We start from the raw sequence: 26098 nt of genomic DNA on the forward strand, positions 1-26098 counted from the left end.
GACGGGGGGGGGGGGGGCGCGGATCGCGTGGCCTACGGTACATCGAGGAGCGGCTGCGGCCGCCAGTACTCTACGGCGCATCACACTCGCTGAACGCCTGGCGTCGTCGCGCGCCTCATTCTTCAATATATACGTATATCCGAATACACACGTACACTCGCATATACGTATATAGTCGTCTCGAGTCGAGTACAGTATACACATAGCGTATATCGCAGAAAAGACCGGGAAGTTAATATACACAGGTCGGTGTGACCCTCGCGTACGTAACAGTATACGTTATAGTGAAGAAGAGGAGAGAGAGAGAGAGAGAGAGTAATCCGTTGCAGTGTTATTGGCCCTGATTGATTTCTCCGTCGGCCTGCAACTCGTTCGTTTTTTTTTTCCTCCGAGAGTGCGATTGTACAGTCAGTGCGTGCGCGACAGAGCAACGACAGCAATTCGTTCGTACAGCAACAGTAGGAAAGCAACAGCAGCAGCAGCAGCCATGGCAGAGAGCAAGGGAGCACTCATCGCCAAGACCGTGCAGAAGCACGCGGGCAGAGCCAAGGAGAAGGTGAGAAAGAGAGCTGACGATACAGCTACCTACCTGTCTCTGTCTGTCTGTGCATAGCGGCGTCGTGACATAACCTCTTTTCCTCGCTGCGTTTGCACGTACTTGTACGTGTCTTCGTCGACGGCGGTGCTTTCGCGCTTACCGTTACACGCATACCTACTTGGGTATATATATATATATATAGATTGGGAGATCGAGTAATTTATGCGAGCCGATAAGCATCTGTCGGTCGATGCGCGAAATTGATACAGCCTGTACGCCGAAGGAAAGTAGGTAGACCGAGTGTGATAAGCCGCGAGAGGTATGCGCGCCTATACATAGCCCGAGAGCAGTGAGAAAACGGCGAGACATCACCTGTGCGGTCGTGTTATTCCGAGAGAGAGAGGACTGTTTACATCGTCGAAAACCGATTATATACACATATACGTACACTTGTTGAGTCTCCGCGGACGTTACGATCGGGTATAGTCGCGCGAAAAACTATCCTTGCCGGATGGCTTCGCTCCTTTTTTTTTTTTTTTTTTGCCGCGCTCCGCGATATCGTACTTACTTCAATTCAGCCAAAGAATGCGTTCTCCGAAAGCGGTGTAGGGTTACTCCTATTCAGCGAGTTCCGCGGGTTCGGAATAGAAGCGAGAGAGAGAGAGAGAGAGATCGCTGCAAGTTTTGCTTACCGAGTGCTGAAAATTACGCCGCGAGAGCAATTAAAACCGGCTCGATTCCGGGGCAAGATAGGCGCTATCTCTACGCGCAGCGCCGAAATTATACGTATAGGCTCTGTTGTTTTCTATTTTTTTTTTTTTGGTCAGCTCTCTATTATCTCGCGGAGAGGCTAATTGTGCGCGTTTAACGAGTTATTTATACATCGGAAAAAAGGAAACGAGTAGGAGCAGCGAGAGAAATCACAGTGAATAAACAAAAAGTTTCCAGGCCGAGGCTCGTTCGCGCGCGCGAAGGGTATCGGGTGCAGGCTATATGCGCCTTATGCTGTCATTCAATATCCTTCACCTCTCTCTCATTCTCTCGCCATATCATCGCGTGTACGTACACGCCGGGAGGGCTTTCTAACTGCGGCTCTTTTTATCCGCACACAGGTGCGATGAAAAACCTTATGCATAGAAAAGATATAGTAGGCGCTATATAGCAATCGGGATTTTCCCTTTCGAGCCGTGCCGTCTTTGCATATATCAGTGTACAATCAGCAGTGAAAATACAGTAACTCATAGGTACAGCCGCTCTTGGGCGAGCTCGAGAGCCGCGCGCGACAGCTATTTTCATATCCTCGCGCGCGTCTCCATTTTATACACGCGCCTATATGCGTGTTCCCGTGCGGTCGTCCGGCCGAAGAGAGAAGAAGCCGAGAGATCGTCTCTCGCGTGCGCACTCGTTCCGTGCTATTTCCACGCGCGGTTTTTGCACGAAAGCGTCGCCGCCGTGTTACGCAACCGTATGCAGTAGTCGTCGTCGTCGGCCGGACGGACGGAAGGGGGTTCCATTTAAAATGACAATTACTTATGCAACTCGCGTCAATGCCAGCTGCCGAAACGGGATTGACGGAGGACGAGAGAGAGAGAGAGATGTGGATTTCCGTGAGAGCCGTTATGCGTATTTAAGGAAGATCCGGAGAGCTCGGGAGGGATAGACTTCTGATGGATACGCCGGTGTGTGTTTGAACTCTCGGGAAATGGGTTTATTTGCGGAGAGAGAGAGAGAGAGAGAGAAGTGCGCCGCGCCGTTTAGCGGTGAGTGTAGGTTTGAAGAGGGGAGACACTTGGAGGTATAGGGGCTTGATTAGGACGAGAGCGGCAGTAGTATAAAGTGATGCAATTTTTATCGATTTTACGATCAGCGCTAACTCTTTTCGTTTTTAGCACGAGCGACAATAATAATCGCACTTCATTTGTTATTCCTAACGAATTTTCCCGCGCGAGCCTCGTGCAATTAACTGCACACATGATTACGCAATTTCGCGTTATTCAAGCCGAAACAAACGCGCGCTAGATTCCGAAATCTTATCTCGGCGATCGACGAGCTGCGCCTATATATAATGAAAAAGCATGATCGAACGCCCGAGATCTTTTTTCTTCTCATTGCCGGGAGGAAGCGTTCGGTTTGCTTTATATTTTCCATCGGTCATTAGGAGGCATGTAGCCGTGACGTTCCGCGAAAACGAAGCAACGGCTCTTTTTTTTTTTTCAGCGCATGTACGCAGAGAGTACATTATGCATTCATATCGCTACCGGAAATTGCGGATTTTTTTAATGCGCGAATATACGACTCTTTTTCGTGGGACGGTTTCAGAATTTTCAAATTTTGCAACAACCGCGATGAGGTCGTCTCAATAATGCACAATCGTATAATCGCATAGACGGCTCGAAGCAAACTTTCACCGGCTGCAGCAGCCAGATTAACTACCTAACTATACACAGCCGCGAGCTAAAAAAAAGCATCGATCATTACATCAAATCTGCCACGCACGCGGCTATACACAGGTTTCGATTTCCAATAGAGCCAGACACGCTGTGCTGCTGCGCGCATCGGTCCTTATTACGGAACTAAGGCATAGCTCCGTGTGCCAATCGCTCGCGGAGCACAAGTGCATTATGCATTTTTTCTTCTCTCTCGCAGCCGATCGCGCTGCGTATCGTTTATGGTATATAGCCCCCGAACGAGTTTCTGCAACGGCACACGCCGTGTGTATTCCGTTACAAGCGCGCGCGCGCGTGTGTGTGTACGTGTCGCCGAGGGAGAGGAACACTTTTAATTAATCGCTCGCGAGGCTGCGCGGCGCGATAAGAGCCGGAGATACACTTGCTCTAGTTAGAATCGTTAGTGGTGCGCCGTGGATTTTTGTTTATCGGCGAATGCAAATAGCGTGTCGGAAAACCGTTTTCGAATAAACAAGGCGCCTTTTTCATTAATCCGAAGTAGTGGGTTTATTACGACGATGATAAAGCTCGTTTATGCGAGTGAACGAGTGATCGATACACTGCATCGGTAATTGAAGTACAAATTGACTCTCTGTCCGTCCGTGTATAAACGACGACGCGATGGAAATGCTATACGCGTGCGATTATTCATGCAACGCGTATACTGCCGACGCTCGCGGAGATTTGCATGCGAGATGAATAAATTTCTCGAGCAAAAAGTCCATTTCCCCTTTAGCTATACGTATATAACGTGTGTGCAATAAACCAAAGTCCCCTGCATACACACTTTTGTTTTACACACGATTTCGCAGTGCCGCGTCTTATCTCCAGCTGATCGAAAAGCACGTCAGTTATACGCGCATCTATTCATAAACCTCAGCGGCGGCGGCGTATCGACACAGAAAGGAGAAAACGCACTATATATATAGGCGCTACATCAATGCCGGCGAGGAGGTAAAAATAATGCAAAGATCTAGATCGTGAGCGCGTTACATGCACTGGAAAAGCTGCTATGTATACTAGAGAGAGAGAGAGAGAGAGAGAGAGAATGCCGAAACGAATCCCTATAACGACACGCGCGACTTTGTATCGTGCTATCGATAGATGTGTGTGCACGTGTGTATAGGTGCGCGGAGAGGCTTGCATCGGGCACGGAAATCCTGTTTGAAAACAAGGGAGTAATGGACGCTGCTGGCCACCGTTACTTTCTTCGAGAGAGAGAGAGAGAGAGGGGGGGGGAAGAGGCGCCAAAGTCGCTTAGCGACTAATTGATCGCCGATGCCGCTGCGCTGCATCTGTGTACACGTACACTATACGGCCTGTCGACAGGTGCGGGTGCAAGCTATAAAATCGCGGCGCGCACAAAACGATTCTCGAAAACTCTCCATCGTGGGAATGCAACAAAATTTCTCTCGCGTGGGATATACGCATACTTATACGTCTCATACACATTCGCCAGGTATAATTCGTGGGTGTCTCGTTGCGGCAATGTGTGTGTGTGAAGGTAGAACCGGTCCCTGTACACATGCACGTGGGCTGCTGCCGGCGCGCTATACACTCGTGAAATCTCCGCGCTCTGGAATTCCGAGTCGTGAAGAGTTTCGGAGGCTGTACTTCGCTTTTTCGGGGGGGGGGGGGGGGGGGGCTTCGTACATTGTGCCCGAAGTTTACCGTTTTTTTTTTCTTTCGAGCGATCGCGTCGGAGGTTTTTCAGAGAAGAAAATTACGGGGCTTTGATTCCCGATGCGGAGCCGAGATAAGGGAGAGCGTAATTGACGGCGAGCTTTGGGAAGATCGATGAGCCGGCGTGATTTTTAACGAGCGAGAAGTGTGTGTTGAGACTGGAAAACTCGCTCTATTGGTTATTTTTTCTCGAAGCCTCGATAGAGGACTCGTGGGCTCTTTCGTGTTTTTTTTTCGCGTATAATACAACGGGAGAGAAAGAAAAGTGACAGCAACGCAAGCGAAAGCCTCATGCGGCGCACGTAGTCGACCCAAAAATAAGCGGAGCACACTGCTTTGTATTATGCATCGTCCAATAAAAATATATATTCAAATCACTTTTTTTCTGGCGAGGCTTCAGCTCGTTTGCATACGCGTATATGATATAGCTCTCCGCGACCACACGGTCGTGCGCAATACGGCCGTTTACAAACAAAGTTACTCAACGCGGTACAATGCACACTAGAGAAAGAATAAAATCGTCAGTTGGGCTAATCACTCATCAGAAGCTCGTTTGACGATCAAAAACGTCTGCAATACAGTAGCCTCTCTCTCTCTCCGCACAATGGCTTTTGCATCAGAGACGCGCATCGTATCGTCTCTGCATCTCAAATCGCGTTACGCAGTGTCGGTTATGCCATCAGAAATCGGCGGGAAAAATTTTAAATCCACGTGAAATTTATCGTACTTTCGACGCTTGGCAACATCATCGGACTTGGCTATCACTCGCTTCATAATGGCACTGATACCTTTCATGAATTTTCCTTCCGTCTCTACTCTCGTTTCCTTTCAACGATGTCACACACGTCGCGAAGATGCCAATTGTGCTAGAATTGATATGGAAACATAGACAGCCCAGTCTCCCGGATTTATCATTTCCCATCGGCTAAACATCGTCGTTGCATCTCCGCAGGAACTTTCTAAAACTTAATCATCCTCCTCGCTCATACTTTCCTCTCTCTCTCCCTCTCTCCGTGAATTTTCTATCTCTCCCGCCAAATCTGCTTACGTAATCCATATCCGCGCGGCTCTGCCACGAAACGACGATTATACCCCCTCGCGTTCCGAATATCGCAAAGTGTAACGACTATCTGCTCTCCGTCTCCGACTGACGTTTTCAGCTCTCGATCGGATCAAAAGTCCGCGCAGGTCTGCGTATCGTCCGAGCGAATCGTGTCTCTCTCTCTCTCTCGGTATTTTTTATTAGTTACGCACGACTTGCAGTATCTCTAATTAATTCGCGAGCTAGCCTACTTGCGTCTACAGAGCGCAGACGAGTGGGAGTACAGTTTTCATCTGCGGTGCCCGCGACGCGATATTGGAGTAGGTATAAGAGTGGACGCTGACCTTATTTCGCGGCGAAGAGGCGAAAAACGCGGGCGGACTATTATAGGGCGAGAGTGAGGCTGCGCTGCGAGAGCTCCTCGATATAAGCTGGGAGAGGAATTTTCGTTTTTGCGTGTATTAACATTCATCGCAGCGAGTAGAGGACCCCCCACAGGCTTTTATAAGAATACAAGTGTTCTTCCCGCCGTCGCAGGCAAAAACTCGCGCAGCCTCGTCTTCTGTATACTATACACGCGAGCGCGCTATGCTATGCTACACACGACGACGGGCTATACCAGTTACTATTCTTGTACCGTAGAGTCCCGGGAGTCGTCTTGTCGTACACCACACGGCAAATATATCTACGAGCGCCTCTCTCTCTCTCTCTCTCTCTCTCTCTCTCTCTCGTCTGCGACTTTTCTCTCTGGCTCTCCTCCGGCCGCTTTCCACAATTCAAGCTACCGCGTGTGCGGCGGTTCGAAATTTAGGTCTAGTTTCTAAAGATGTGTGGGGATGAGACGCGCATCGGTTATTCGAATTCGAAATCGGGTGCAGTAGCTGCTATTTTCGGACGCACTGCGGTGTCGTCTGCTTTGCTCTCTGGAATTTTCGGTTATTAGAGCTCGGCGTTTGTAGACAGTGCGCGGCTGTCTTTCTTTCATTGCGAGCGTATAAACAACAATGAAGTAACAACACACAAGCGGTTGGTCAATAGCTCACCGACACTAGTAATAACTCGTCTCGGCGGCGCACAATCTTCGGATCGACTCGTCGCGGATTCCTCGCGCTTCCTCAACCTTCACCCTTTCACCACGTAATATATTCCACCCACGTACAGTCTCATCTCACAGGTGTGCAATCGCGTATCTCGAATACACTCGAATACACGGAGCAGAGGCGCTGCAACGCGAGGGAGAAAGGCATAGCGCCGAGAGTGACCTTTCTTCAAATAGACGACAAGCTCGGCAGCCGAGCCGCGCGCGCTGCGACGAGAGCCTCTTTCTCGGCCCCCTTTTACAATTAACAGTGCCAGCGGCAGCGATGCGCGCAGCTCTCTCGCGTTCCATAACCACTTGGCTCTCTAGAGAGAGAGAGAGAGAGAGAGAGAGGTGCTACGCAGGGAAGGCCTTCGCTGCTGTATCTCCCGACGTTGATGCATCGCGAAGGGCTTATTTTAGGGCTGCTGCACCTCTATGAAAGGTCGTCGTCGTCGTTGGTGTACATTGTTTCGGAGTGCTGTTTAATTAGTCGAGAAGAGCTGGACTGCAGGATAACGACTGAGCGAGCTCCGCGAGGTGTATTTATAGAGACGAATGCCGAAACGATGTTTTATTTAGTCGGAGGAAAACTAGAGAGAGAGAGAGAGAGCTCGCCGATAAGTTCGACGAGTGAGACCCCTTGAAAGCGCAAACTATGCGGCATCTCGTCCTGGCCAATGTCCAGGACTTATATAAATACAGATCGGCCGACTCTGCAGCACATGTGCTCTTGTCGTTCATTTTCCCTCGCAGCTCTCTTTCTCTTTTCCGTCTCTTGGAATAAATAAAGTTGATCGAGAATACTTCTCCAATAGATCACGACCCCTTTAATCTGCGCGCGATACGAGCGACCCATAATTAGGCTCTTGCGTAGCGGTTCTGCGATGAAGAGAAAAAACAAACAATTAAGGCCATTGCCGCTGCGCCACTGTAGTCTGCTTTATTTTTCTTCCTCTACACACAGAAGCCGGCGAATTGAGAGGTTTCGTAGGGCACACACAGCTGCTGCTCTAGCTCTCTCTCTCTTGCTATAGATTTCTATCTCTCGCGTGAGAGCCGCTGCATGTGTACCGAAATGAACATCGGTCGCTGCGTTTTATCGTGTACCGAGATATGGAACATCGGAATTGCGGAGCTGAAGTTTTTAATATCGTGCGCAACTCTAATGACAATATACAACGCTCCGATCGAGAGAATAATTAAGAGCCAGACATAGCGGCGTCTGCTCGCTCTTTACGCGCGGCGGAAAGCTCTCCGTTTTCATTTCTCTCTATACCACTGCGCACATGCACACGCGTATATGCGACGATCTGCAAATTACTGTGTTTGCCGATCACGCGCGGAAGACGTAGGAGCGAGAGAACCTTGACGGTTCGATGTTGACTCTATCATCTATGCGCCTGACCGACCATCCGTCCCTGAGACGCATACATGCGATCTACATCTTCTATTCGCGATCTTTATACACACGGTTGGAAAAATGTAGGATAATCCCGTTCTACTCGCAATGAATAGCCCATAATCCCCTCTCGGTGCATCCGCATCACGCCCGCCTGTCGGATAAATATCGCGATCGTAAAACTATGATCGCTGCTGCTGCATCATCTACCAATAAGTCCTGCACGTATACAGCGCTTTTTTATTACACTCGGGGTTCCTGCAGCGACGCGGAAATCTATAACGAGATTGCATTTGCTCGGAAACTGGGTCGCGGGGGCTTAAATTCGTTGAAGCGCTCGCTGCTGCTGCTGCAGAGCCAGGACTTTTCCGCGATTTATTTTTGCCCCCTAGAAGCTTTTCGCGGTGGGTTTTGAAAAAAAAGGGTCGACCGCGCGAGTGACCTTTGACCCTAATGAGAGAAGGGTGTTTTTAATATCTGACTGGACAATTATCGACCAGCCCAAATGAGATTTGTCGCTCGCGCTCAGTGCATACCTCGACTGGTGACGAATTGTTTGTTTAAATTGCAAAGTAAACACACGATATTAGCGAGCCTAATTGAAGACGATATGAAAGAGCGTAAAAGTATAATGGACTTATTACCCGACAGCTGCTGCCGCTGCTGTGATGCAATTATAAAAGTATTATCTACTCACCTGCCGTGTATAATTTACGTTATACGACAATGTTTACGCGCGTGAGAGATCCGCTATTAAAACAATGAAAACACACACACCCAAAAAAGGCGCAAAAACCATCGATAACACATATATAGAAGCCAGCATATACCACAGCATTATATCCATCCGTTCTCACGTTTTCCAAACTTTCTTCCTCGTTCGGTTCGCGCATTCGGCTCATTCCGCGCGTGCAGCTCGCATTATTATAATGCCGGTTCCTCTCTCTCTCTCTCTCTCTCTCTCTCTCTCACTCTCGGGCTAAATCGTGACGCGGACGAGCTTGGCTCTAATGCTTAATTGCGTAACCCATGCGGCTGATGGAAATTCTTCGCGCGGGGTTGATTATACCCACACAGCGTTTAGGTAATTCCTTCTGGACACACGCACACGTACAAACGAGATATAAGAGCGAGAGGCTATAGGAAGCGAGTGTCACTCGGCGGGTTTGTTGTAGAAAGCTGGATACATTACAAAACACTACGCGTGCACGACAACAAACACGAGCTTTGCGACTTTCTAAACGGAGTTATTTTAGAATTTTCAATCGTCGCGGTGCAGGCTCGCTTATTACAAGCTTTATATACGAAAACCAATACCGGTAACTCTCTCACACACGAGCCTATAAACGTCAGTCATGTCGAAAGAGGCGAGGACGAATTACCCGCATGGCGCGACGAGGCTGTGGAAAAAATATCACGAGGGTACAGCTAAGGAAAAGCGCGTGGGCGGCGCGGTAGCGCGGAAGTCACGACTTTTCGCGCACTGCGCATAACCGAGATTTTTCTCCCCTCCCTTTCGCGCACTGCACGCTGTACTGGCTATGCTTTTACGTAACCACGAGGTTAGCCTGCAGGTGCATCCTCTCGAAAAAGAGCCTATACGCTAATGGCGCTTACAGCTTACGTCTGTGTTTAATGAGCCTCGTTTCGGGCTCTCTCTTGTATGGTTTAGAGGTGCGATGAAAAATTGATCCCCTCTCGGTTATAGCTTCCTCGATCGTAAAGCAGATCGTGTTATAACACGGCGTTATTAATCCATGTGCAAAAATTCATCGAGCATATTCGCCGAATGAAATCTCGGACGTGTATACGACTATGTATAGAGGAGAGCACGACACTGGGCGTTCAGGGCCACTTTGAATACGTTACGTGCGCGCGCGCGAGCTGAATGACCGGGACAATAACGCAGCGTTGAGAGCTGGCTCGACAAAAGCCTCGTCGCGGCTGTTAAAAGCGGCTGTTAAATCTACGGGCAGCTTTATCGACGAATCTTTTTTTTTTTTTTTGCCAATTCGTTAACAACCACGACGACGACGACACTATGGCGAAGGATCATTCCGTCTTCTTAAAAAAAAAAACATCAAACAAACAGTTATATGCGGCGGCCTTGATCGCGGTTGCTGCTCGATTACGCGTCTTAGCGGTGGTTTTCGCGATGCGCGCAGTAGAGGTGCGTCCGCGCACGTATGTGTGCAGTATATAATGCGCATTGCGCGTGCGGCTAAGGTCGTTTCACTCTACGGCTCTCTCTCTCTCTCTCTCTCTGGAGGGTTAATACACTCGCCGGTGCAACGCTCGCTACTGCAGCTTGGCAATTAAATTCGCCGCTTGTTCTGAATCGCGCGAGATCGGGAGCTTGGCTCGCTTTGGTATAAGGAAGAGGCATTTTTTTTTTCTCGAAGCATATACAAATCCGAGTAAGTCCGATTAATTTCGCGGCGGCTGAGCTTTCTCCCCGGCGGCGATTAATAATCCCTACCGCAGGGTGACAGTTGAGCCTCGCCGCACAATCAGACTCCGATAATTGCCCGTAACGTAATTAACGCTCGCTCGGTGTGCGGGGCAAGTGCGGCTGTATCAAGTGGAAACGCCGCGCGAGAGACCCGTCGTCGAATGCACCTTTCTAAAAGATATATCTACGGCTCTGTGTGTGTGTGTGTGCAGTTCGATTAATAAACAATGCGCGTAGTCGTGACTCTCTCCGTGTACGGAGTTGTTTGCTCGGGAAGTTCTTCTTCTGCTCCTCCGTGGCTTCTAGAGCGAGACGAGTTGCGGAGAGAGAGAGAGGAACTTGACTCTATTGAATTTGTATTGACCATCGATTTTTCTTTCTGTTTCAGGTGAGAGTCATAACGAACACTTTCCAAAGCACACGGCATCGGCTGTAGCGTAAGTCGAAAAACCCGAGATCGGCCGCGTGTAATGTACAACGATATAACCACACGCATAGAAGAGGTAGAGAGACAATAGCTGAGAGCTCGAGTTAAAGCTCTACACCGCGGCGCGTCGGCGATCGATTATTAGAAGCCGCGCGCGAATCGAAGGAGGCGCCCAAGTATTCCTCTCTCTCTCTCTGGCCGCAAGCTGAGGTCGAAGAAACCTGCATCGGCTCCGCCGCGATAGAAAGTATGCGGTCACGCGGCATATTTTACGCTGCGCCCAAACGCCATCCAGGGATATTATATCCCCTTTAGTCTCGATCGTTTATACTCGGCGCGTTGTTTTGTTTTTTTTTTTTCGTTCTTGCTTTCAACCTCCGGTGTGTGTGTGTGTGTGTGTGTGTGTGTACCTATACTGCGCACACAGGCCTGACACGGGCTAATTCAATTAGGCGCGGCGTCCTCGCTCTTTTTACGCGTTAACTCGTCGCGTCATCGGGATATTAAGTCGGCGTGTGCAGTTCGCTCTCTTGTGCACTGTATATCGTCGAGATGGAGATATAATATCTCGCGCGAGATTTGCAAACAGTCCGTCGGGGTTATGGACACGATTCCGGGAATGTAGATTATGCAAAGCGTTAGACCAGTTCTCACGCGTGAAAGAGTATAATAACACGCGACGAAATATCGTCGATCACACGTCGTTTCAGAAAAATCTATATCGGCAAAAATAAAAGGAAAAATTCGTCTCGAGAGAAAGCCAACTCCGCGATCACGACTCACGGCGCGGCGAACAATAAAACAAATCCCGCGCTGGGTGTCGGAAGCCGTGAGTCGTCGTCGATTTTGTCGTGGGTGCGGATATTTCGTAAAGGTCCAGCTCCGCGCGATTCTCTCGCCTAATACGGCCGCGGCGATCGAGACACTCACGCGTGGGTGCTTCCGCTCGTCTCCGTGGATTTATCGAGGAATTTTCAGGAGAGAGCGAAACTTTGTCTTCGCTTCGATTCATTTTTTTTTTTTGTTTATATAGTCGCTGTTATGCAACGCGCGCTGTTGTTCGCGAAAAAAATCAGGATGAATCACGCGTATGCAGATCCGCATCAGTTATAAATAGGCGTTTCCTCGTGCAGGAAGGAGATTCGGTAAACAAAGCTGCTACTTGCTCTCCGTCGCGCGCAAATAAGCCGGCTTGCGTTTACCACCCGGACTGCTGCTGGACGCGTGCGTTGTATGCTCGAAAGTGTCGCGTGACTCTTCTTGCGTGGGTCATATGCTTGTGAGCCTCTTGTTACGCGCTGGCTGCAACTCGATGACGAGGATCCTTTTTTCTTTCTATTTTCGAGCTCTGACTCGCGCAGCCGTGTCAGACTTTTACGGCTTGTTTTTGCTTCGACTGGAGATGTAGCAATGCATCAGCGTAGCGATGCCTTTTTAAAAGTATCATTATTTTTCCCAAGTGTTCGCGAAATTCGAAAGCAAGCGTATTCACGATCGAAAGCGTCGAGACACATTCTAAACTCCAGTTTTGAGCAAATAACAAACCGCGAGAGTCAGTCGAAACCTGCACGCGGTATCTGGATCGTAAATCAAACGCATTACATAAATCCTCCGCATTACATAGAACGAAAAATCCATACACACAAACTCTCGGCTCGCTTTTAGCACCAAGCGCCTATAGGTTCGCTCAAAAAAGCCTGCACACATGCATACGCTCGAAAGAGTGACACGACGCTAGTCAAACAAATTGCGCAAGCACTTTACATCGCTATCGCGCCTGCAGCTCTTGCACAAACATGCAAACTAGCGGCCGCCCACCGAAGAAAAAAAAACACATCCATCGCCTAGAACAACTACGTATAAATATAGCGTTAAACACGGGAAAACTTTCCTCCGCGCGCATTTTCGATCAACGGGAGGAATCCGGCGCTTCGCCTTGGAAACATTCTTGACCCCATGTCCTTTTACTCGCGGCAGTACACACACACACACACACACACGCTCGCGGAATGAATCGCACGGACGGACGCTCGGGGATTCCGTTATCTCGGCCGTCGTCGCCGCCGCCGCAGCCGCCGGCAGCGAGGAGATAGTGGAACGAAAGGAGGAATGAGAACGAGTGGGCCGTGCAGGACTGGTCCGTTTTCTTACGTGTGCTGCCGCTGGGCCGTTCTCTCCGGATCTTGTCGCCCCGCGCTGGCCTGTCGATCCGTTTCGATTCGCGCGCGATTGTTTTGTGCTTTATAACGAAAATCAGGCTAAACCGAAAAAAAGCAATCTAAGTTGGACAGGTGCGACGACGCGATCGGGAAGCGTGAAAAAGCTTCCGAAAGAGTACCGATCGATCTGTATTATACACACAAAAGAAAAAAAAAGGGTCAAATCAAGCGAACGGTTCGCCGGCGCGTAATGGCGCCTCGAGAGAGAGAGAGAGAGAGAGAGCTCGTGTGCACCGGCTGGATCCAAACGCGCGCTGAGAGAAAGAGAGGCAAAACGAGAAAGATGTATAGGTATACGCGTGCGTATACGAGCAGGTAGCCGGCAGACGAGGTTGATGTCCGAACCTCCGCGCCAACATTCCGATTCTTCCGCGGCCATCGTCCCTTGAACCGAATTCGACTGCGGTCGCGTGCGACGACCCTTCTCTTAAATTGCTCTCCCCACCCTCTCTCTCTCTCTTAGGATTTTCAATCCGCATAAATAGGCTGTTTGTTGTTCTTCCTCAAACTGCGTTTAACTTTCACCTCGGCCTGAAATGCTGGAAGTGCTGAAAACAAGTGTTTTCGTACCCTCGACCTCGTATAATAATTTCGTAATAACACGGCCGAGGATGACAAGATAGAGAAAGCGTATATCTCTGCCTGCATCTGTCTCGCCATCGTCGACGTGATCTACTTGTAATGTATGAACAAGAACATGCGTCGACCGAGATCTACCTTCTATCTGTAAATACCTACTCGTCGTAATTACGTTCGCAAGGCTCACGAAGATTTTATTAAACTTCTTAATAGTCGCGCAAATAGATTTTTAGCAACAACTCATTTACTTATAACAAAGCTTTACGCTCGGCAAAGATTGGATTTAGGCTTCGCTTTATCGCCCGCTCATTCGTGTGTGTAATGCTCTACACTCTATAAACAAAGTTAATCAGCAAAAGTATAAAGGCGAGAGATTATAATGACTCGAGTATACAAGATTACATTAGCGATGCTCGTATATTCGCTTTTGCAAATAAAATAAAAACGCTTCAACAAATATTTTCGTACGCCAAGTTTGCAGCTGAGTGAAAATTCGAAAAAAGCGCCAAAGCAATTAGGGAAAAGAGAATACGAAACGTTCTCGAGACCGGAAGCAATGAGGAGAATATTATTTTTAGCTTCGGTAAATTCTAAGCACTAATGCCCAGTCGTTACGTCAGTTTACATTTTAAACACGTACAGCGTCAAAAGTAAAAAAAAGGCACACGTCGTTGCTGGAACGAATCCAATATACTTTTTCGGCGCTTTGCAGCGAAAATTTGACTTCTCTGGTATGTCAAATATTGACGGATCAAGAATTTCAGCTTCCAGCTGGTCCACGAATAGAATACCCGGAAAGCTTGTTGCTATTATCGCAGTTTTAATTAACAATCGTAACGAACGTGCGAAACGAGCCAGTGAAGAGGAATAATTTTGGCACCGGCGCCAGGCACACCTGATTCGCCGGCAATCTAAATTCGCGATAAGAGCAACATTGTGCGCGAATATCCGAGAAAAATGTTTGGCATATTCCACTCCCGTGAAATGCCTACGAAGATTTTTCCGCGCGAAATAGAGAGATCGAGTCATCTCCCGATAAAACTGACAAAGAAGTTTTTATTTACTCGACGAGAGAGAGACAGAGAGAGAGAGAGAGAGAGAGAGAGAGAGAGAGAGAGAGAGAGAGAGAGAGAAGCGACTCGATACACTCCTATCCTATATATTATTCATACAGTCGAGCGTCGCTATCTTATCTGCCACTAAAAGGCATATAGCCCCCCGATACGTCGTACAAAAGCAGATGGTGTAGAGTTTCGCGAGTAATGCAGTTCTTTCATCGTCTTCGCGCACACGACTTCGGAAAAGCGCGGAAAAAGGATCGACATCGTTACAGTTTTTGCATACGCATTCCGCGCGCGTATCGGAGCGAAAACCTGTTTCCGTTTAATGCGTGCGGGAGGGATTTTTGAATTTTTCATTAAACTCCCCGCGTGATAATTTTATTATCCCGCGAGAGAAACTGTAAAACAGTTAGTGGGTTGAGTAACGGTAGGCTTTATGGAAAAATTCGCGCCAGAGAGGGAGCGGAATATATCGAGAGAGGCGAATGTTATTACCGAATGAAAATTTTAATAGCTGGAAAGGAAAAATAAAGTTGCGTTTGATTTTTCGCGTCCGGGAGTCAATGGGAGTCGAAACAAGAGGACGACTGTGCAACGGGACATTCGCGTCATCTGCCTCTTACTATTAATAAAATCCCGGAGAGAGAGAGAGAGAGAGAGAGAGAGAGGGAGAGGGACAACGTGTTCTATTTTCGTTGCAAAAACTTTGCTCTCTCGGGACAGAGGTCCGGCTCCTCTCAAAACTTTTCTCGCGCTTTTCTCTCGCCCAGACGCGCTCGCGTTCACTTTCCTACGAGCTAGATTTTTTTTTTCAAATTTTCATAAAACAAATTTCCACTCCCCTCTCAAGAAACAGCTGCTTAGCCGATCCCAGATTCAGATCACGCCTATGCCGAACGAAATCGAAAGAAAGCAAGCTCCGATTCCTGAGAACATTTTCGGCGACCCAGTGCCCGGCCGGCTATATTACCTATTCGAGACGGCCAGTCGCCGATTCCGGCGCGTACACACGCTTGCGCGAGAGTCGTCGCTTTGGCGCGCGTTCTCTTTAACCGTTAGCCGTTTAGCATAACTTCTCTCGGCTATACACGCGCGCGCTCCTCTTTTTATTTCTCTCCGGGAGAGACACAGAGTAGCGAGGGTATATCATAAAGCGCGCGTGTCTTTATCGCCCCGAGAGATGACGGCTGCACTGCGTCTGCTAGAGTTACTTTTTCGGCGAGTTTACGCGCCTCTCACTCTCGGCTGTGTAAAAATACAGCGTTGAAAGGCGACATTTCCCGCGGGTAACCTGAAACTCCTCCGAAGTAAAAATTCGCAGCTCCGGCAAGGCAGTATATTAAATAAGCAATCACAGCTATGATGTAATTTATTATTCAATTACCCCGCGAGAGTATTGCGTGTCAAATAAATCCGTACGTGCATAGCGGGAGACCGAGAGAGAATATGTAAAGTTTTTACGATTCTCCAGTGCCTTCGAAAAATCGATATACTATCCAAGTCTTCAAGAGAGCGTCGATTGATTCCGGCTGATGTACACAATCGAAAATACAATCGCGTTTATAGAGGCAGAAACAGCAACAAGCGTATATAGCTCGACTCGTATATAACAGGTGCGGCGCGCAAACATCATCGAATAATAACAACAACGCTCGCGTGTAACAATCAAGCGAAAACCATCCAACAGCGCTTATCTCGATAGAATCTTTCCATGCATTATTAAAGCTGACCACGCTCCGATAATCGTCCCACTTCCGCTTCTCGTGTATCTGTGATGTCCTCTCGCGTATATGCACACAGGTGAGCGCGAATAACGCGCTGTTTCAGGCGGAAGGTCGTGGCCGAAGTAACGGGTTGCACTGCTGCGCCGCTTCGCCCTCCGTGAAAGTATGCGAGTGTGGGTTTGCACGAGAGAGCGCCTGCTGTGCGATGCACTTGTCCGCCGCGGGCTGACTGCGCTCTATATAGAATGGAATGGCGAGATATCGAGATCGGGATGTAACGTCTTTTTCCGTTTATTTCGCGACTGTGAAAATAATACCTACACACGTATACATAGAAAATCACACACACACACACACACCTATGTACACACCTTTCCAATCTCTTTCAATCCAGTGCCAGCTGATCGTCTGTTTCATCTCCTCCGACAGAGCAGCATTCCTCGCACTTTAGCTCCACTTGCACACAAGAGCCGCTTCTGTCGCCGCGCGTTTCGTCCCGGGGGGATATATATTTTCGGACGCGTTCGAATCCGAAGCTGCGGCGGAGAAATCGTTGCTAGCGCGCGCGGATATGATTTATCATCTCGGCCTTTGAGTTAATGCGCTGTAGTGCAATTATACGGCCCTCGACTATAGAGAGCGTTATTCATTCGGACGCGCGGAGTATTCCTTCCATCGATTCGAGCATAACGATGATTATCGAGCGTCAACGTTACGTGCGCTGAGTCACTCGTCTATAAAAAAAGCTTACGCCGAGCGAGATACGACTCTTAGCTTTATTCAAAATCAGATGTAATACACCGAACTTCAGAGCGAGCTTGGAAAGGAATGTGCAAGTACGGCGTGCAATTATAAAATTAGCTAACGCCGCAAACGACTCTCTTCGAGTACGCACTATTACAATGCAGTAGGGAAGCGTCGCTTCCCTAAAAGTCGCGGAAATTACGAGCGATTCTCCCAGACGCACGCATAGCCGTAACCTTGCATAACCTCGAAAAAACCTCTCCTCGCTTTTAACGCTGCTTTTCACGCTAGCGGCGGAAAAGTGGGTCGGAAAAACTGGCGCGTCGCGCTGTTGCTGGACGAAGAGAAGGTGTTGAGGTCCCCGGAAGGGGCGATTATTATGCAGGTCCGCGTGTATCGTGTTGTGTCTCTCTCCAGCTCCGAGTTGCGTAATGTACGCGGGGAATAGATGGGCCGTTCGATTGTCGAACGTCGGAGAGGATCTAATTGTGTGTTCCCGTGGATGCTATAGTTGTCGAGCGCCTTTCTCTCGTGGATATGGGGAAAGGCCGATTGTGGGCTCGGCGAGAGACATCGGCGGAGAAGATTCTAAGTAAACGCGAGAAAATTTCATGACTTATTTTACTCATCGACTCGCTCTCCCCCACTCTCTTGAAAGTACAATTTATCCGTGGCCGCGTAAATTGTTACGGCGCTATTGTGTTAAACAAGTATAATAGAGAGTAATGGTTTCCCCGAGCTCGAGAGACTCGTATACACTTTTACGACGCTGCTCAAATCCAGCTTCTGGACTACTTTTTTCGTATACAGTCATACGCGAGATCGTGCGTGTTTAATTTCCTCGTTCCACAGCCATATAGTTTCAGAGAAAGAAACGCGCACGTAGGAGTCAGGAGTACTGCTCGCGTGTGTCTCGTTTCCCAATTGAGACTCGAAAGTCGCGAGGGATGAGGTAATCGCGCGCGACCGAAACTCGTGTACGAATTAGGCTGCGAGCGATGCGCCCACCTTCTGTCTTCCTACGCATCCGCGCACAGCCTTTCCCTCTGTGTATACGATCTATAAAACGAGCATAGACGCGCGCGCGCGCGCGTACGTGTTATGCGAGAGCAGCGTCGATGTGGCCTCGTATGCTATTGCGAGTGTGTGAGAACGTTTTCATGGCACAATGTCTTGGGAATACAGCGTAAGGTCTCGGATCTCGCTATGTAGATTGGGATCGGAGGCGAAACTCGAAGAGACCTTAATTAGCCCGGTCGGATTTTTTTCTTTTCCCCGTCGTCGTGTCTATATCGAGAGAGCTTTTCGAATGCGCGATGTTTTTCGTTGAACGAGCCATCGACCTTTGAGCGATTAAAGCATAAAGGCGAGGTAGTTATATGATTTCATTATATCAGTAGCTCTCGAAACCGGTGATTTACACTCGGTCTCGTGACTCATCGCGCGCTCCGAACGAGTGAAAAGTCGCCAGTCGAGCTTTCTAACGCAGAAAATCTCTCTTCTTCCCCCGCAGTTTCTACAGAACCTGGGCAAGGTGGACCGGACGGCCGACGACATATTCGACGAGCACCTGCAGAACTTCACGCGACAGCAGAACGCCGCCAACAGACTGCAAAAGGAGTTCAACAACTACATCAGGTGTGTCCGAGGTAAGTGTCTCTCTCGATTTTCTCTTCCCTCTTTCTCTCTTCTACGCTGTCATATGCGACGCTCTCGCGAGCACCTGCGGCAGCCAGCTCTTCTCTCTCTCTCTCTCTCTCTCTCTCTCTCTCTCTCTCTCTATTTATAACGCAGCAGACGTCTCTGAAATTAACGCTGAAACTCGAGCGTTGCGTCGCTGACCCCCTTCGACGTAGGTACAAACGCACCGGATCGGGATTTACGGGAGCGCGTAAATCTCGCCCCCGTGCGAATATCGCGCCGTAATCTGGTTTTTCGCTCTTGACGGAGCGATTAGCGCGCGAAACGAGCGGAAAAATGCGGAGTCGTTGGGAAATTTTCATAATTAATTACGCAACGATGCCGTATAATATAATACCGGAGACGCGTATTGTAAGAAGTTTCTCAATGGGCCGTCGCTCGAGTTCTTCGCCCGCGCGTCAGAGTGAGAGAGAGAGAGAGAGAGAGAGAGAGAGAGAGAGAGAGAGAGAGAGTTCTGCATATTTTTGACCCAGTTGCATCGGAAGAAGAAGAGGAAAAAACTCGTTCCGGTAGGCCGAATCCTTGCGTGGGCTCGCGCGGGAATGTTAAATTAAACGTATTAAGATAAGCGTAAGCGAGCTTCGACGTAATTTACGTAACATCGAATACAGTACCGAGTGATTGATGCGAATGAATCCATTCAGTCCGGTTCGTTAAACTCCCGATCGAGAAGTAACGTCTCCTTACTCGGCTCTCTCGAGTCCTCGCGACGACAGTTCGCACTTGGCGATGCCGAAGGTGTGTTCACTCGTATTCGCGCCTTATCTGCGCCGCGAGAGCAGGTGAACGCACTTGACTGCCGGGAAAGTACAAGAGCTGAAAGCGATGAGAAGAAGTAGAATCTTTATCTTTTTTCTCCGCGCTTTAATTGCGTGATTAGCCGAGAGAGAGAGAGAGAGAGAGAGAGGGGGGCGGAGAGGGAGAGAGCGACGAAGAGCCGAGTGTGTGTATGAAATTGAGATTACTGCAGCGACACCCGCGCCTTTGCGCTAGTGCAAAAACGTTTGTCGTGTAGCGGCCGTAAATCTCGAGCTTTTCTTTTTTCTAACGACCCTCAGCGCCGTCGGGAGAGAGGCTCTGGAGAAACTCTTTTTCGCAGATGCATAAAGTTATCCGAATGTATTTCCACCGACGAGTTTTTCCACGCCGCCGCAGTGAAACTCGCGCACAATGACCGTAATAACGCGCATTAATTATCGAAACCGAAACTCTAACACAGCGTTGCGCAACGAGGCTTAGAAAGTTTTTTTTCTACGCGCGCAACGCATAACCGCGCGAGGAATATAGAGAGCGAGAGAGAAAGAAAAATTCCTCGACGTTTCTACGATAACAATTGCATCCGTTAATTCCAGCCGTGCAGCTGGCCTCCAAGTCGCTGATGGACTCGCTGAACGAGATCTACGAAAGCCAGTGGTCGGGCCACGACATGCTCTACGTCCAGGCACAGAACCTCGATATGCTCTGGCAGGATTTCGCACACAAGCTCGCCGACCAGGTCCTCGTCCCGTTGAACACGTATCAGAGCCAGTTTCCGGAAATGCGGGTGAGTTTTCTAATCCCCGACGCTGAAACTGCTTCCGTGATGCGGTCGACGAGAGGAAAGCCGTGTCGCCTTTTAAAAATAGCTCGAGCCTCTTTAAAAAACCAGTCACACCTTCCCCGCCGAGAGAGATGCATCGCACATATGATCGCTCGTCCGACATATCAATCCGATGGTCGTCAACCCCCCGTGGCATCGCTAAAATTCTCCTCCTCGACCATCACTGCTGCGTGTACTGATGTTTGGTTTTTTTTTTTTTTTTTCACAGAAAAAGATCGACAAGCGCGGCCGTAAGCTCGTGGACTTCGACAGCCAGAGGCACAACTTCCAGTCGCTGCAGTGCAACCCGAAGAAGAGGGACGAGCTGAAGGTGTCGAGGGGCAAGGAGCTCTTGGAGGAGGCCAAGCGCACCTACGAGCAACTCAACTCGGAGCTGCACGACGAGCTGCCGGCCCTCTACGACTCGCGCGTGCTATTTCTCGTCACCAATCTGCAGACGCTATTCGCGGCCGAGCAAGTGTTCCATACCGAAAGTGCCAAGGTATACCTACGCAGCTTCCTCTTCTTCTTCTTCTTCTCCTTTTCTGGGATGCTTTTAGAGCGCAGCGAGAGTGTTTTTTTTTCCCTGCGGTCGGAGTGTAACGACCAGAGAGACGCGGCTTTCGCGTAGAAAGCTACCGCTGCAGCGCTGGGAAATTGATTTTACTTATTATGTCGTTCTGCTTTTCAGGTTTTCTCGGAACTCGAGGCGATAGTCGACAAACTGGCCAACGACAGCCAGCGAGGCTCGTACACGCTCAAGAAGAACTCGTCGCCTCAGTCGCCGAAATCGCCAAACGCCAACTCCTCGTTAGTACATCCCATATAGCATTAGTCACGCTTCGTCGATTCTCCTCTGTAGATGGTCACGCCGAGCAGGACTGAATAATTTTTTCGATCTAACGATCAGTCCTGCTCTGGGTTGGATTGTTAATTTTTTAACGAGGAGAAGGACGAAAAAAGTAGTCGACTCATCGGACATTAACGATCGCTCTTCTTTCAGGCTCATCATCAACACGCAACCACCTCAGAACAACGTCTCGGCAGGTAACTAAAAGCTCCGTCACGCCTAATAACTCTTGACTTTGAGAATACGCAAGAAAAACAGATTCAGCAAAAAGAGCAATGTTTTTTTGTGACTTGTGTGCCTAACACTATTTTGTTCTTCTCTTTCTATCTGTCGTATTTATTAATCGTCAGTGTATCTTCTCTAAAAAAGGAATCTCTGTGAGAAAAAAAAAACACGTTTGTACTTTAATCTCGATCGCGCGTGTCTCTAATAATTCTCTCGTGTTCTGAATCAGTCGACGAAGGAGGCACTACCTGGTTTACGAAATGAAACGACAGCCGTTTGAGTGTTTTGTGTGTGTTTTTGGCGTTTCTTTTACAGCCCTGGACGACTCGACGGCCGCGTCACACGAGGACGTCGCCTCGACGATCGCGCCGGCTGCACAGCTCAACGGCAATGCTAACAACACCAGTGCTAACAACAGCAATGATAACTCGAGCTCGCTCAATAACCAGGAGGCCTCGTCGCCGAAGAGCGCCAAGGCACCCGCTAGCAAGCGCGGCGTCGAGGAGCTCTACGACATTCCCGTCGGTGAGTAGGCAGCGCTTGACATCCGCCGCAGCCGCCACCGCTAAACACACTGTCGTGTGGAGACTTTCGTCGAAAGCGAGCTTTCCTTCGATTGGAAATTCAATACGGCTCTGCTTTGTTTATGCCGAGGAACCAATAAATTTAATAGCAGTTTGTTGCACTCGAGGTGGAATTCATTAGCTTCGTAACGAAATCGCTTTCAATGAAATTTCCCAATCGGAGATAAGTCGTCTGAGATGAAAAGACGCTTCTCTCCCGCTCGCTTCTATGTAATAACTTTCTACAATCGTTTGTTTCCTCTCGCCTACCCAATTTGCCTGCCAACACGTATAACACTCTCTTATTCTGCACACGCATGCTTATAAATGTTGACTCTCGATATAACACAATGGCAATACATGTATACATAACTATATGCGATCCAAGCAATAACGATGAATAAACACTCCTAATGGCGGCAAATTGAATCCTTCTAGACGTGGAATATGAAAATGGTATCCATTTATCTGCAGGGGCGACAACTGACAATCTGCCACCGGGCGTCTTGTACAGGGTTAAGGCCACCTACAAGTACAATCGCGAAGACGTGGACGAGCTGTCGTTCGAAGTCGGCGAAATCATTCGCGTTGTCGAGTACGACGATCCGGAAGAACAGGTTTGTAGCCGCTCTCGACCATGCGCCGCCGAGAGAGAAACATAAAGGGGGATTAGAGATGTAGCTTTTTTGGGAGTTCGTTCAAGTTATTCAAATATCTTTCTCGGAGAGGACATTCTTGGCTCTCTGTGACCTGTTTTTACCGATCTCCTTCTCTCTCGGTTATTCTGCTGAGCATTCTAAGACGACAGAACCAATATTTTTTCGTATACGCCTAACGCATGGATTTGTTATTTTCAGGAGGAGGGCTGGTTGATGGGAATAAAGGAGGGAACGAATGAGAAGGGCATGTTCCCGGCAAACTTTACGAAGCCACTGTGAGCAGCCGCGTGCGCCAACCCCGAATCGCCACGTTACACACTCCATTGCTCGCGGAGAAAGGAAAAAGGTGCCGAGCACGCTGCGTCGGGTAGCTCCTAGACGCGCGAGCTGGACGCAAAACAGAGACAGAAAGAGAGCGAGCAGAGCCCGAAAGGAAAAGAGAACGACGGCGCAGTCACTCTCGTTCTTTTTTCACTTTTTTTCCCGCGCGGCCTTTTCCGCGATCTCCGCGTGTACCGAAACACCGAGAGGGGCGAGCCAACGATTACAGCTACACGCATGCACGTGCGACAACGATATGGTATGACGACTACGAAGAACGTAGAGAACGAGCTGGAGATGCGATACACGCACGCTGCTGAAGGGTGCTGCGGAAAGGGAAAGCGATCGGTTTCGAAGTGCCTTAAGCCAGCCACTGTCTGTGCCAATACCGACGACATTTGCTGCTGCTGTTGTCTTTCTCGCAGGATGCGCCGCAACGACGTCGTCACTAAAATCCTTTTTCTTATTCTAACTTTCTCACTTTAATTTCTCTCAGTCTCCGACTGCTCCCTTCCTTTAACCTTCTTTCTCGCGCATGGCCGTGCTCGCACCGAGAAAAGAGTCGAGCTTGCGACGAAGTTGATTTTGTAAAGATTCTGATGAGAGTTTGTTGTTGATTGCGACGATGTTTATTGGCACGGTTCGATTTTCTCTCGGTGTAGCTGCGGAATTTTTTATCGTTACGTCATACAGTGGATTATCGGAAGCTTTCGTCGAATCTGAAGGTGTAATATATTTATACGATGAAATTGTGAATTTTTTTACGACTATCGAAACCTGTACAATATCGACGAGATTGTGGACGCGATTGCTATTTGTGCTGCAATCCTAAGTCACTTGTAAATTTATCTTCGACAACGATCGAGTAATCTAGTAAATTTATTGCAAATTCGCGTCGGACGAGATTTTCCGATACTTCGTTAAGAGTTCTGCTATGTAACAGTGTGTACATCGAGCGAGCTATTCTCGCGCGTCGCCAATCAAACGATGTATTTCATGAGAATTTCAAAAGAATAATGCGCGCGAGCCAACAACACTAAACTGCTACGTAATTAAGCTACGGGCGATATAACTACTATATGAAAGTCTATAATAATAAATTAATATTATTTTATGAATTTGTACATAGAGACTATACTTGTAAATCGTAAGACTATTTTATTGAAGCGAATCGTCCATCAGCGTTTTCGAAAAGCAATTTCGTTATTTCGTCTCCTTATCTCATTATGTTTTGTTAATGGACGAGTCGCTGCGTGAATTTTTTAGAGATGTATTTTAAAAGCAAGAAATATACTTTGACGCCGTCTCGCATGAAGCGGTTCACCAAATCAGTAAGGTCCTAGTATTCATCAAACAATTACTCATTGAAATGACGCGTCTTCTCATCATTAGAAGGTTAAAATGTGCGGCGTGGACGGATGAAATATAATATATTATAAAAATGAAATTACGAATTTATAGAATTTACGCAAATCTATTGTTGCGGATCACGTCATCCATGAAATTTTATACGATGTATTCCGCGGAGTATAAATCCGATTAATCATCGTGAAATGAATAAGTTTGATTAATCTTTGTTTCTTTTCTACAAATCGCGTAGAAAGTATATATACTTATATGGCAGCTGCTAATCGTCGGACGCTACGGTGCGACTATTGCATCGCAGCGAACGAATTGACTAAAACCATTTTGTCCTTACAAATTTATACATTATAACAATAATATTAATATTAATAATAATAATGATAATAATAATACTTTATGAAAAACTCTTGAGTATTGTATCAAACCCTTTGTAGTAAATATTACGACAATATAAACTTGAAAGAGAGCAAACAATAAAGCGAGTCAATGAACGTCATGAACGAGTTCGCACGTATGTTTTTATTCCGTTATATGATTTAAGAAACGACAGTTTATAGTCAAGATGGATTGTTCTTTTATACAAATTGTCAAATGTTTAAGTTGAAGGATCGACCCATCGTTACGCCAATTAAAGAGCTCATGAAAATCGAAAGAGGCTAAGTTCATGAAATATCTTCGATGTTGGTTACATTGTTCAGCGTTCTCCTCGAAAGTGCAGCGGTCTACGAAGACTGTAGCGCAGGGCTCGAAAGACGAACGTTTTTTTACTTTACTATGAGATTTTATAAGATTTTATATGTACACGCGTTTTGTAATGGAGAAGGTATTTTGAAAAAAGAAGCGAAATCAGCATTCCGTCGACCGCTGACTCTATCGAGGAGACGCTGCTCACGTAGTCCCCGATCGTAAGCTTTTTACCTGCACTTATTAATATGTACTCGTTTGAGAAAAAACGAAACGAAAATGAGAGATTATTAGCGACGAAGCGAAACAGACGGAGACGTCGGTGTAACTGTGGAATCGATCGTTGTTATATCGTTTGTCATATTTATGTCGTGTTGTCTAATTTTACTGTAGCCATAACTGCAAATATGTAACCTTAAAAGTATAATTATAATGAATGAAACATTAAGTAATAATTAAAGTACAATAAACTAGCATGTGTCTGCTATGCGACTCGTGTGTTCTGAGCTTAACTCCCTCGCGTGATCCGTTATTTTGTGTTTATCCGCGTATCCCTGGGCTTATTCAAGGCGGAATCGATGAAACGCGCGACGCGTGTAATCGGATTATGCGAAAGCGACGTGTGCGTACACCAGCGCAACAAATTGCGAGAAGCCCTCGTCCATGCGGAAATCGGATTTGTATTAAAAAAGAGAGAAAAAAAAATTAATGCCAAGGGCTTTGTTCGGCCATGCAAAAGTATGATCCCGCGGGTT

The 26098-nt window shown here is 48.0% G+C and overlaps 1 protein-coding gene across 4 annotated transcripts; it reads left to right on the plus strand.

The window, feature by feature from the left end:
• Nucleotides 1-52: 52 nt before the first annotated feature.
• LOC100123304 (myc box-dependent-interacting protein 1) lies at nucleotides 53-25835 on the plus strand. Of its 4 annotated transcripts, none has more exons than XM_003425247.4 (9): nucleotides 54-556; nucleotides 18910-19045; nucleotides 20450-20640; nucleotides 20906-21178; nucleotides 21368-21486; nucleotides 21680-21723; nucleotides 22067-22276; nucleotides 22753-22931; nucleotides 23172-25835. In XM_003425247.4, exons 1-9 carry the CDS (start codon nucleotides 488-490, stop codon nucleotides 23250-23252), a joined length of 1302 nt encoding a protein of 433 aa, XP_003425295.1. In that variant the 5' UTR covers nucleotides 54-487; the 3' UTR covers nucleotides 23253-25835. The 4 variants fall into 4 exon arrangements, with proteins under 4 accessions (XP_008201929.1, XP_003425295.1, XP_001606930.2 ...); XM_001606880.6 differs by having other exon boundaries at nucleotides 22789-22931; XM_008203707.4 differs by lacking the exon at nucleotides 22067-22276 and having other exon boundaries at nucleotides 53-556.
• The last annotated feature ends 263 nt before the right edge of the window (nucleotides 25836-26098 follow it).

This window comes from Nasonia vitripennis, chromosome 5 (assembly GCF_009193385.2).
Source record: "Nasonia vitripennis strain AsymCx chromosome 5, Nvit_psr_1.1, whole genome shotgun sequence".
NCBI classification, from domain to species: Eukaryota; Metazoa; Arthropoda; class Insecta; order Hymenoptera; family Pteromalidae; genus Nasonia; species Nasonia vitripennis.

Coding starts and splice junctions, on each gene's coding strand:
- LOC100123304 (XM_003425247.4), top strand. CDS start 488: ATGGCAGAGAGCAAGGGAGCACTCATCGCCAAGACCGTGCAGAAGCAC. Junction 21,724..22,066: donor TCAGAACAACGTCTCGGCAG/GTAACTAAAAGC, acceptor TTTCTTTTACAG/CCCTGGACGACTCGACGGCC. Junction 22,277..22,752: donor GCTCTACGACATTCCCGTCG/GTGAGTAGGCAG, acceptor GAATCCTTCTAG/ACGTGGAATATGAAAATGGT.